The sequence below is a fragment of the Rhinatrema bivittatum genome, chromosome 13 (assembly GCF_901001135.1).
Source record: "Rhinatrema bivittatum chromosome 13, aRhiBiv1.1, whole genome shotgun sequence".
Classification (NCBI taxonomy): domain Eukaryota; kingdom Metazoa; phylum Chordata; class Amphibia; order Gymnophiona; family Rhinatrematidae; genus Rhinatrema; species Rhinatrema bivittatum.
The window spans coordinates 38513993-38527144 of NC_042627.1; the positions used below are offsets into that span (position 1 = coordinate 38513993).

At 50.3% G+C, this 13152-nt stretch overlaps 1 protein-coding gene across 3 annotated transcripts in view; it reads left to right on the forward strand.

Annotated features, from left to right (window-relative positions):
- ADAL (adenosine deaminase like) overlaps positions 1-10693 on the forward strand; it is a 60544-nt gene extending 49851 nt beyond the window's left edge. For all 3 annotated transcript variants that reach the window (XM_029574849.1, XM_029574850.1, XM_029574851.1), the window contains exon 10: positions 9390-10693. In XM_029574849.1, coding sequence (XP_029430709.1) covers positions 9390-9575 — 186 coding nt within the window. In that variant the 3' untranslated portion in view covers positions 9576-10693. The remainder of the gene's footprint in view (positions 1-9389) is intronic.
- Positions 10694-13152: the final 2459 nt, after the last annotated feature.

Genomic DNA, 13152 nt, shown 5'->3' on the forward strand with positions numbered 1-13152 from the left:
GGGGGGGTCCCACAGGTGCTTCCAGCCCCTGCAGATAAGCGGTATGCATGAGCAGGATAAACTCCGGAGAGAACCCCGGCCTGCTCGGGTGCACTTCAGGGGCGGCGTGGTTCCTGCTCCCTGGCCCTGGGTGCTTGGTTCCTGCACCAAAATCGGGGGAACACCCCCGCTGGTAGAGTCCTCCAGGGCTCCGTTCTCCCTCGTGGCCTCCAGGGATCCGTTCCCCCTCGTGGCCTGCGCCTCAGGGCGCTCAGAATGTAAAATGGCCGCCGTTCCCGCCAAAAATGGCGGAGTGGCCGGCCCGCGCCGCCTGGGCAAAAAACAGAAATCAGTCAGGGACTGTGAGGTACCTTCCCCCCCGGGAAGGCATCGTGCACAGATGCCCTCCCGGGAAATCCGGGACCCCGGGTCTCCGCAGGCCGCACAGCGTGACGGCCGCGGCATCGGGATTGCTGTAGGAGAAAAGAAAAAGCCACGGGGGGGGGGGGGGGCCACGCGCACAAAAACCGCCGCTGCGGGGGGGGCCCGGTCGGCCCGCACTGCCCGCTGTCCGAAAATAGAGGAGGGTGCCGCGGGGGGGCCTTCCCGGCCACACGACCCGCCCCAGACATCTTTCCCTAAATGGCTCAGCAGCCCATGAGGAGCTGTAAAATGGCCGCGGGTGAGGGAGTAAAGAGCGAAGAGGCCGGCTCCACCGGCTTTCGCGGGCACCGGGGGCTGAGCTGTGAAGGAAAAAACTACAAAGGAAAAACAAACTTACCCCTGGCTGCAACGAGAAATAAACAGCAAGGCCGCAGAGAAGAGACAAGGAAGATAAGCCACTCCCCAGAAGTTGAAAGAACTCTGCCTTTTTTTTTTTTTTTTTTAAACTTAATACAAACTTGATACAAACTTGATCCACAGAAAAAGACAACAACAAGCCATAATCAAGCAAGAAAGTGAAGAAAAAGGAAAAGGAGGGGAAGCCTGAGTCCCCTACTCGCATCTGCTGGAGTCAGAAGATACTGAACTCCTGCAGAGGGGGTAGTATTATATATGGATACGCCCCCTCAAAGCTTGTGCTGACTCCATCTGCTGGATTGGGGACATAACCCACTGTCTGGACTGATCCAGGTACGTACAGGGAACACCAGAGGTTCCTTCTGTTCTATAGAGTGATACCTCATGAAGACCAATACCCCCATGTAACTCATTGTGCTGTTTGATATCTTGTAGAAATGCAAATAGTTGTGTAGTCTAACAGGAGTTCTCAGCCCAGTCTTCAGCACACACCTAGCCAGTCAGGTTTTCAAGATATCTACAATAGGCATGAGATAGATTTGCATTCAATGGAGGCAGCATCATGTATATTCAGTGTAGACATCATGAAAACCTGACTGGTCTAATAAAACTTGTACATACTTACAAATATTACCAGCCTTGTTTATAGTCCCATCTGGTTTTCAGGGTTCTTGGGATGAAGGAAGGGAAATCTTCCCCAGGCGACAGAGATCATGGAGACTGCCTTAATGGAGCTCCTGCCAGATTAGTCCTGGACCTAAGAGTGTCCCTGCAAAGTCAGTAGACAGAGGGCCGTTAGATAAAGTTTCCTAGCATGTAGCAGATGGACTCAGGACCAATGGGTATATTGTACTTCTGATAGCAGTTGGAGACGGATCAGATTTCAATCTGACGTCAGCCCCTAGTACATATGCCCCTGCAGGAAGTGCAGCTCTTCAGTATTTTCCGTCTCCATAGCAGTTATGGACTATCTGCAGCCCTCACAACGTTAGAACAAATTCAACAGGGAAAACCCAAATTCGGAAGAAAACCTAACTCTGAAGACGAGCCCCGCTCTCCTGCGGTGATACCCTGGGGTCCCTCCCCCAGTTGAGAATTCCCGAGGTGATTTGCGTGGTCCCTCGGAGGTAAGCCTCGGTCCGGTGGCCGATTCACAGCAAGGACCTAGCCCCCGATCTCAGGCGCGGCTGAGAGGCAGCGGGTGCACCCTCGAGCGCGGCGGTGAAGGTATTTGCCCTCTTCCCCCTGCAGCCGGAGACCGCCCGGAACGAAACCGGGAAGCGCCGAAGACAAGGTAAGGTAGAAATCTTCAGCATAGACTCCGGTCTCCGAGGTTCGAGGAGTCGCACAGGTCACCGGCCGGGACCAGTGCTGCCGGGTCGATTACCCTAACAGGGCCAGGCCCCAGCTAGTTCAAAGGGTCTTCCCACATGGAGACCCTCCGAGGTGGTCGCCATATTGCCCGTGTGGTCGCTGTCGCCATCTTGGCCCTATTCGCCGCCTCGATCTAGGCGCACAAGGCTAGCTAGGCGCACAAAATACATGTGCGCATAAAGTTACACACACAAGGGCCGTGTGCATAAGATATACGTGCATCACACGCCTACCGGGCTGAGCGCATACCTGCGACTTGGGTGCACAACTACGCGCACAACCTGCACGCACATTTTAGACACACCAGAGCGCATAAGGGTTTACGCGCCTATAGCTATGGCACCACCGGAAACGGAGATCAAGGCCTCTGCCCAGCATGCCATATCAGAGCCGCACAAATCGAAGAGGCCAACGCCCTGTCCGCTCAGTACGAGGAGGCCCTGGGAGATCCAGTCCCACCCAGGGCCGAGTAATAGCTCCTCAGTGGGTACCCCGGATCTAGTAAATCCCAGCGGGTCACCCCCTCAGATGGGGATCCCCAGGGACTCAACGCCCCTTAGCTTGGACCCAGCGTCTATCTCAAGGGTGGAATTCTTCAAAGGGCTACACACCTTCATCCACATGCAGACGGAGTCTCCGCCTAAACAGCCACAGCCTCCACTAGAAGACCTTTATGCCCCAGGCCTAGACAAATGTTTCCACCGCCCAGAAGCCCCACCTACGGGGACACTGACAACTCTGGAGAGGAAGCAAAGCCCCTAGAAGAGGAGGAACTCCCCCCGGGGGACAGAGCCTCACCGAACCATGAGACGCTTCTTCACCAAGGATGAGCTCCCTGACCTGGTCACCCACAGCCTGAAGGAGCTCGCTATCTCGGGCGCAAGTGCTTTGGGGGAGCCTAAGATGAATCCCCTGCTAGAGGGCCTCAGCCAGACCTCCCGCCATTTCCCTCTGTTACAAGCCGTCCAGCAGCTAATCGACCTGGAATGGAATGCTCCAGAGTCCACATTCAAAGGGGGATGAGCTATGGCAGCCATGTACCCCCTGGATCCGGCGGCCAAAGACCTTCTGCCATGCCCAAAAGTGGATGCCATGGTCTGCGCGGTCTCGAAGCGCACTACTATCCCAGTGGAGGGAGAAGCAGCTCTCAAAGATGCTCATGACCGGCGTCTGGAATCCATCCTTAAACAGTCCTTTGACGTCGCCGCTATGTCCCTACAAATAGTGGCCTGCTGCACCGTAGTGACACGTGCCTGCCTATCTCAGACCAGGAGCAACACCCCTGGGGAGGCAGTATCATTCCTTGCGGACGCTGCTTCCGATCTGGTGCACACAGCGGCCAGAGGAGTGTCATCAGCTGTGGCTGCCAGGAGACAACTCTGGCTCCGAATCTGGTCAGCCGACGCATCTTCCAAAATGCATCTCACAAGGATGCCCTTCAAAGGATCCCTCCTGTTTGGCAGCGAACTAGAGAAACTGGCCAACAAATGGGGCGAGTCCCCATTGCCACGCCTACCGGAGGACAGGAATAAGAGAAACCAGCTACCCTTCCCCCGGTCCTCCAGGGGCAGAAGTTCACAGCGCTTCAATCCATACAGAAGCAACTATCAAGCACCCCACCCTACGGACAGGAACCAGTCTTTTCAGAACAAACACAACAAGAGGGGAACCAGCTCGGGCCCAGGCCCCAGCCGCACCCCACAATGAGATTCAGCTGACCTGTCCAAGGGAAGAAGCCATAGGGGGCAGACTAGCCCTATTCTACCAAAGATGGGTCGAGATAACTTCGGACAAATGGGTCCTAGCCATAATTCAGGAGGGGTACTACTGGATTTCTTACAAACCCCTCCGGACAAGTTCGTGGAATCCCCCTGCCACAACCTCTCCAAGAGGATGGCAGTGGAAGCTGCACTGACCAGACTATTGCCCTCGAGGCCATAACCCCAGTGCCTCCACAAGAAATAAATACTGGGCATTATTCCATTTATTTTATCGTCCCCAAGAAAGAGGGGATGTTCAGGCCCATCCTGGACCTCAAGTCTGTCAACCTCCACCTGAGGATTCCCCGCTTCTGCATGGAAACCCTACGCTCCATAATAAGGGCGATACAACCGGGAGAGTTTCTCACATCCCTGGATCTTTCGGAGGCCTACCTACACATCCCAATTCATCAGGAACACCAGCACTTCCTACGCTTCAAAATCCTGGACCGTCACTATAAGTTCCGGGCACTACCCTTCGGGTTAGCCACAGCACCCCGGACGTTCACCAAGATCATAGTGGTGGTGGCGGCAACAGTGAGGAAGGAAGGAATCCTCGTACACCCTTACCTAGACGATTGGCTGATCAGGGCAAAATCCCCAGAGGAAAGCCACCAAGCAACCAACAGAGTCAAAACTCTACTTGGTCAACACAAACAAGAGTTGTCTGCAACCCTCACAGTCTCTAGAGTACCTTGGAGTCAGATTCAACACCAAAGAAGACAATGTCAGCCTGACTCCCACAAGGAGATCAAAACTGAGGAAGCGGTTACAAATCCTGCTGAGCGAACCTCACCCCACAGCATGGAATTACCTGCAAGTCCTCAGTCTGATGGCATCCACACTGGAAGTAGTGCCATGGGCGCAAGCTCAAATGAGACCCCTAGAGCGCTCACTTCTATCGCGATGGAATCCACTGTCTCAGAACTACACCGTATGTCTATCATTCCTGGGCAGAGTCCGGACCCAGCTTCTGTGGTGGCTGCAGGTCAGCCACCTGAGCCAAGGAACAAGGCTATCTTCACCAACCTGGACCCTGCTCACCACAGACGCAAGCCTACGAGGATGGGGAGCACACTGCGAGGAGTTAACCGCCCAAGGGCAGTGGAACGCAGAAGAGTCTGGATGGAACAACAACCGCCTAGAAGCGCAGGTGGTCAGACTAGCCTGCCTATGATTCGCTTACAGAAGCCGAGACAAAGCGGTCAGAGTAATGTCGGACAACGCCACGACAGTGGCCTACATCAACAGTCAGGGGGGAACCAGAAGCCAACAGGTGTCTCTGGAAATAGACACCCTAATGAGGGCGGAAGTAAACCTCCAGGAGATCTCAGCCTTCCACATCGCCGGGAAAGACAACATCACGGCGGACTACCTCAGCAGAGAAAGTCTAGAGCCAGGAGAATGGAAGCTGTCGTCCGCAGCGTTCCAAATGATAGTGAACGGGTAGGGGTACACCAGACATGGACCTTCTAGCAAACCGGTCCAACGCCCAAGTACCCAGGTATTTCAGCCGCAGGCAGGAACCTCAGTCCCAGGGGACCGATGCCCTGGTACAGACCTGGCCACAGGGGACCCTATTATACGCCTTCCAGCCATGGCCCCTATTGGGCGCAATCATTCACGATACAGCTACACAGGGGACTAGTTCTTCTAGTGGCCCCGGACTGGCCAAGAAGACTATGGTATGCAAATATGAGAAGACTACTGGCAGGGATCCCCTGCCACTGCCTCTGCCTCCACACAGAGACCTGCTTCAACAAGGACCGATCCTCCATGGGGATCCAGCTCAATTCTCTCTTATGGCCTGGCCATTGAGAGAGTTCGCCTGAGAAAGAGTGGATACTTGGGGGCTGTAATAGACACCCTACTCCGAGCACGCAAGTTCTCCATATCTTTAACGTACATAAGGATTTGGAGAGTATTCGAAGCCTGGTGCAAAGAACATAAGAAAATGCCATACTGGGTCAGACCAAGGGTCCATCAAGCCCAGCATCCTGTTTCCAACAGTGGCCAATCCAGGCCATAAGAACCTGGCAAGTACCCAAAAACTAAGTCTATTCCATGTTACCATTGCTAATGGCAGTGGCTATTCTCTAAGTGAACTTAATAGCAGGTAATGGACTTCTCCAAGAACTTATCCAATCCTTTTTTAAACACAGCTATACTAACTGCACTAACAACATCCTCTGGCAACAAATTCCAGAGTTTAATTGTGCGTTGAGTAAAAAAGAACTTTCTCCGATTAGTTTTAAATGTGTCCCATGCTAACTTCATGGAGTGCCCCCTAGTCTTTCTATTATCCGAAAGAGTAAATAACCGATTCACATCTACCCGTTCTAGACCTCTCATAATTTTAAACATCTCTATCATATCCCCCCTCAGCCGTCTCTTTTCCAAGCTGAAAAGTCCTAACCTCTTTAGTCTTTCCTCATAGGGGAGCTGTTCCATTCCCCTTATCATTTTGGTATCCCTTCTCTGTACCTTCTCCATCGCAATTATATCTTTTTTGAGATGCGGCGACCAGAATTGTACACAGTATTAAAGGTGCGGTCTCACCATGGAGCGATAGAGGCATTATGACATTTTCCGTTTTATTCACCATTCCCTTTCTAATAATTCCCAACATTGTTTGCTTTTTTGACTGCCGCAGTACACTGAACCGATGATTTCAATGTGTTATCCACTATGACGCCTAGATCTCTTTCTTAGGTTGTAGCACCTAATATGGAACCCAACATGGTGTAATTATAGCATGGGTTATTTTTCCCTATATACATCACCTTGCACTTATCCACATTAAATTTCATCTGCCATTTGGATGCCCAATTTTCCAGTCTCATAAGGTTTTCCTGCAATTTATCACAATCTGCTTGTGATTTAACTACTCTGAACAATTTTGTGTCATCTGCAAATTTGATTATCTCACTCGTCGTATTTCTTTCCACATCATTTATAAATATATTGAAAAGTAAGGGTCCCAATACAGATCCCTGAGGCACTCCACTGTCCACTCCCTTCCACTGAGAAAATTGTCCATTTAATCCTACTCTCTGTTTCCTGTCTTTTAGCCAGTTTGCAATCCATGAAAGGACATCACCACCTATCCCATGACTTTTTACTTTTCCTAGAAGCCTCTCATGAGGAACTTTGTCAAACGCCTTCTGAAAATCCAAGTATACTACATCTACCGGTTCACCTTTATCCACATGTTTATTAACTCCTTTAGATCTTTTGGCTAAAATAGCTTCTTTCACCTCCCCTTTTAACAATGCTGGTAATCGTTTTGCCTTCTTTCCACCTTTCTTATGTGTGGAATACATCAAGAAAGGTGGAAAGAAGGCAAAATGATTACCAAAGACCATGACATCATACCACACTCAATTAAAGTTCCCGTGTTCCTGGAATTCCTGCAGAAATGGCTACAGAAGGGTCTGTCCCTCAACTCTATCAAGGTAAAGGTGGCTGCATTGTCATGCTACGGCCCCAAGAGCGAGGGCGACAGCATAGCTTCTCACCCGGATGTTTCACGCTTCCTGAAAGGAGTCAAACACATCTGCCCACCACTAAAGTGGCCGGTACCTCTTTGGAATCTCAACCTGGTCCTGCATTTTCTAGCAGGAACCTTCTTCAGGCCCCTCCAAGGTCTGTCCTTCCGCCTGTTAACTTTAAAGACAGCATTCCTGCTGGCAGTTTGGTCAGCCCGCTGCATTTCAGAACTACAAGCACTGTCTTGCCATGAGCTGTTCCTCAGGCTTACTCCGGGAACCATCCAGCTATGCACGGTCCCTTCGTTCCTTCCCAAAGTGGTGTCACTTCCATCTTAACCAAACCATCTCGCTACCATCACCAGATGAGTTGAGGAATTCGGAGGAAGCTCGGAATCTATGCCACCTCAACATCGGCAGACTCCTATCCAGATATCTGGAAATGTCGGAACCCGTATGAAAAACGGACCACCTTTTCGTCCTTCACAGCTGGAAGAGACAAGGGGAAGCGGCCTCGCGGGCAACTATAGCCCGCTGGATCAAGGAAGTCAAAGGCGGCCTACGTAGAAGCAGGCAAACCACCATCTCTACAGGTCAAGGCCCATTCTACTTGAGCCCAGGCAGTGTCCTGGGCAGAAACCAGAATGCTGTCACCCACCGAGATTTGCAGGGCGGTGACATGGTCCTCCATCCATACCTTCTCCAGATTCTACCGCCTGGATGTTCAGGCTCGGGAGGATACGGCCTTTGCAAGGGCAGTACTAAGTGGGTCATGGGCAGCCTCCCACCCGGTTTGGGAGTAGCTTTTATACATCCCATTGGTCCTGAGTCTATCTGCTACACGCTAGGAAATGGAGAAATTACTTACCTGATAATTTTGTTTCCCTTAGTGTAGACAGATGGACTCAGCATCCCACCCTTGGCTGCCGTTACGCATGGAATTTCAAATGAATCAAGGATAAGCCATGTTTTCATTCATTTAGAATACCCATCCTACCGGGATTTGATGCTTTCCGGTTGAGTACACTGGCAGTCTCCAGCTATAGTCAATTCAACCAATCAAGTTATAAAGTTTAACCAAGTTATGAAGTTATTCAGGTTAATCAAATTAGTCAGTCACACATATATCACCATTGTTTTTCAAGGAGAATACTGAAGAGCTGCACTTCCTGCAGGGGCATATGTACTAGGGCCTGATGTCAGATTGAAATCTGATCCATCTCCAACTGCTATCAGGAGTACACTATACCCATTGGTCCTGAGTCCATCTGTCTACACTAAGGAAAACAAAATTATCAGGTAAGTAATTTCTCCAGTTTAGAGGCACTGCTGGGATCTGTAGCCTCTGATGGGATTCGATTTCACCTCCTTCTCAGCTGCTGCGTTTTCTTACTGGACCAGGACACTGCACTTCCAAAATCCTACAGCCTCCTTCCTCAGTGGGAGAATTTCCATTACTAACGTTTGTAGCTTAGCTTGGCTGAAGATGTGGCGCTGTTCAGTGATTATAGTTTAGTGATTTGAACTCGGCTCAGTATGTGGCCTGTTAATTAGCTTTTACTCCCCTAAGAAGATCCTTCTCTCAGCCACAAGGCTGAAACCCAGGCCAGACATGAAACATGCTTGTTCTTCCATTTAGCCTGACTTTTTTTTCTGTTTTGAATACCAGCTGTCCAAAGTTTTTGACCATTCATTAATTCCCAACACAAATTTCTCTTTTAGGCAAAGTTTTTCTACCTTAGACTGTGCCATTGTTTATTTGAAAATACTTGATTCTAATTGGTTGACATATGCACATCACCAAGCTGGGCAGGGCTTGATTGTGACTTTCCTAGGCTGACAACTCCTATTACACTGTCCCTTCATGTTGCAGTTCATTTCAATTGCAGTATGCTCCCTGCAGGGGGCTTTCATCTATAAATTATGTACAATGAAACTAAAAAAGTAACAGTGAATGGTGCTAAATCTTTTTTCTTTTGGTCTGCAGACTGATGATAAAGGTGTCTTTGCAACTGCTCTTTCAGAAGAGTACAGGTTGGCTGCTGCTGTTTTTAATCTGACCCCACTGCAGATTTGGAACCTGTCTTATGACTCCATCAACTACATCTTTGCTTCAGACAGTGTCAAATCAAAGCTGCAAGAGAAATGGAAGGAATTAAAGCCAACCCTTTAATAACACAATTTAATCACTAGGTAGCTAAGGAGTGAAATTTCACTGCCTCCCAACTGAGTTAAAATGATATCGTCTTTTTTTTTTTTTTTTAAATGGGTTTAGAAAGTATGGAATATAATAACAAGCTCCAGTTGGTGAAGGTCCTGGTGCACATTTTATCAAAACATACTTGAAAAAAAACAAAACAGAGGCTGCTTAATGATTCCTTTCCTCTGTTACTCTTTGTAATATCCTAACAAGGAATTATATGCAAGAAAGTGGCTACAGGGGCCCTACCTCTGGTTTTTTTGAGTCCCTAATGGATTTTTTTTTTTTTAAGGTAGCTAAAATATGAAAATTAATCTGACTCACATACCAACTCGATGCAGATCTCTCATGAATATTCATTTTTGGTAACTTGAAAACCAGACCTGTTTAGGGACCATTAGTGTAGGCAAAGCAGTGGTAGCTTCTACCTCTGTATGATATTGTATAGATCTAGGTGAGAGATGAGCCAGGCCAGTTCATCTATGCTATTTGCATTTTATTAAAGGGAAATGGAGCCCAGGCCAACTACTCTGTCCCCGAAGGTCATTCTAGAGCCCTGCTTTTTCAGATTCCTTCATCCTACCTGACCCATGGAGCATCCAGACTGAATTTTTCCATTATAATTAGTAACTTTTAAATACTATATGGAAAAGAAATGAATTCAAAATAGGTCAAACCATTTAACCAACCCTGTCCAGTAAGAAAATATTTAAATTACAGTAAATCACATTTCAGTTAAACAGAATATGGTATCCATATAGAAGAAAAAGAAATGAGATTGGAGGGGAGCTTAATGTTAAAGAACAGTTCTGTAAAATCTTGACATCTTTCACTTGAATGCTACTTGCAGAGCACTCTCCTTATCTGGTGTTGGATGTGCAGTGACCATGAGATACAGAATCATGTATCAAACTGTTCCAGAGATATTGTGCAATTTCAGCAGCAGCATCATCATCATAAGAAGGCATTAGCTTGGCGATACAGTGTAAAACCCGACACCATTTCTTCCCTCACTTCTCCTTTAGCCTCAATGTCTTAAAGATTTTGCACAATTGCCCAGGACTCCTTCATTCAATAAAAAGTCAAAATCATGCCTATGTATAGTCCTCCGTTTTGTCATTAACGCAAAAGCAGGAACGCACAAGAGCAAGAGCCTGCTTTTGGTAAAGCTTTTAGAGTTTGTAGTGGCCACAATGCAGATTCTGTTGAATTTAAAGGTCAATTCCAGGACAGTGCTGGGGCTTTAGGTGCAGTTTAAACCTGATCCCATCTACTTTATTGAAAAGTTTAGTGTGACACCAGACTGAAAGATGGAGAAACTGAACTGTTGGTTCCCTTACGTACCAGGATCGGTCCAGATGGTGGGTTATGTCCCCAGTCCAGTAGATGGAGTCAGACAAAGCGTCGGAGGGTGCTAACATCAACCAGTGCACCCTCCCTAGATCCTCAGTATCTTTCTGACTCCAGCAGATAAGAGTAGGGGAACAGTGTGCTTCCCCTGTTTGGTGGACTTTTCTCCACAGTTCTATTTTTTTCTGCTTCCGTTCTCAAGGTTGGATCAAGTTTGGTTTAAGAGTTTTAAGAAAGTTAGAAGCTCTGTGTGGGAGTTTTCTCATCTCTTGCAAGCAGTACTGTGTGAGCACCTTCCCCCATCCCTCTTTCGGTGGGGTAAGTGGCTCCTTCCGGCTCTTCTGTTATTTTTCTCCTGTTTCCTCCTACAGGTTCTAGCCTCTTTGCTGTTAGGGCGGTGGATGCTGGTGGCAGCCCCTCCCCCCGAGATGTGCATTCCCTGGGGCCACCTCAGCAGAGAGGCACATTCCTCTGCTGTCACTTACCAGGGATAAGGGTACAGCGGAGGTGTCTTTCCCGCTCCCCACGGTGCTCTTCGGTTGTCGGCTCCGAGCGGCTCACCTCCCTCCTCTTCCTCCCCCCGGTCACCCCCGAGCATGCTGCGGTCCCGCTGCTCAGCGTGCGGCAGCCCGGGGTCACGAGGGTCTTTGTGAAAGGTGCCTCCCTGCCACAGGATAAAGCTTTTTCGCACGCTCCAGCATGCCGTGGACTACAGGAGCCGTCCCCCTCCCCGCTTTCAGCAGGAATAGCGGCCATTTTGAAAGCAGGGGACAACGTGCAGCAGCCATCAGGAGATGCAGGGGAGGATTTCTTTGACATAGCCCTGCTGATGCTTACCCCGGTTCCCTTGCTAGCTCTCCCGGTACCCCCGGGGGACTCCCCTACTGCCCCCCCCCCCCCCCCCCCCGCGTTCTCGGAGTTCATTGTGCTTATGCACAATGCTTACCTGCAGCGCCTGGAGAATCCTAGGGTTTCCGGGTTCGAGCCACCAGTCAAGGCTCCCCAGCTATCTGAGACACCCATGGGGGCCCAGGGCCGGACCAGGGGGCACTCCGGGTACATCTTGCCCTCTCCTCAGGGGCAGCCCCTCTCCCAGAGCCGGGGGGGGGGGGGGGGGAGATCAGTCGTCTTCACTTGGGGGATGATCCGCTCCTCGCCGCGCAACTGGAAGGAGATGATCTGCGGGTCCTTCGCATCTTTCAAAAGGAGGAGCTAGAGGACCTAATCCCTCATCTCCTGCAGGAGCTGGACCCCCGCGCCAGTCGTTGCCTCTTCTAGCAAGAAAGGAGGATCCAGTTCTGGCTGGCCTGCACCTCTCGTCCCGAGCCTTTCCCACCCACGCCACCTTCCTACAGCTCCTGGCCAGGGAATGGGATACTCCAGAAGCCTTCCTCTGGGTCAGCCGGGCAATGGAAAAACGTTATCCGCTTCCAGAGGACTTCCTGGAGCTCCTCAGAGTTCCCAAGGTAGATTCAGCGGTGTCAGCGGTTACCAAACGGACAACAATTCCGGTCACTGGTGGGACAGCACTGCGTGACCTCCAGGATAGGAAGCTGGAAGTCTACCTAAAGAGGGTTTTTGAGGTCTCGGCCCTGGGAGTTTGCGCTGCCATTTGTAGTTCTTTCGCGCAGAGGGCTGGACTCCGTTGGGTCCAACTTCTTTTCACCTCCCAGGAACTACCGCCAGAGGACACAGTCCAAGCAGACCGCCTGGAGGGCCTCATAGCCTACGGAACGGAAGCTCTGTATGATCTGTTCAGGATCTTAGCAAGGTCCATGGTCTCGGCAAGGCACCACCTCTGGCTTCGCAACTGGGCAGCAGATTCCTCTTCCAAATCCAGCCTGGATCTCTTCCGTTCAAGGGCAAGTTTCTCTTCGGAGACGACCTCAACCAGATCATTAAGTCTTTGGGAGAAAACGCGGTCCATTGCCTGCCCAAGGACCGCCAGCGGCCTAATTGATCATTCACTTCTTTCCGTAGTCGGCCCTGCGCTCAACGCTGCTATCACGATCCCCGACTGTGTTCTGGGCTCCATCCACCAGAACACAGTCGTGGCCCCCGTTCCTTTCGTGGACGCAGACCACCCAGGGAGGGGGCTCCGCAAGGGGTTTTCTCCAAATCCCCCCAATGATGCCAGGCTCACCCATTCCTAGCCCCCCCCCCCAGATCGGAGGACGACTATCCCTCTTCTACGAGGAGT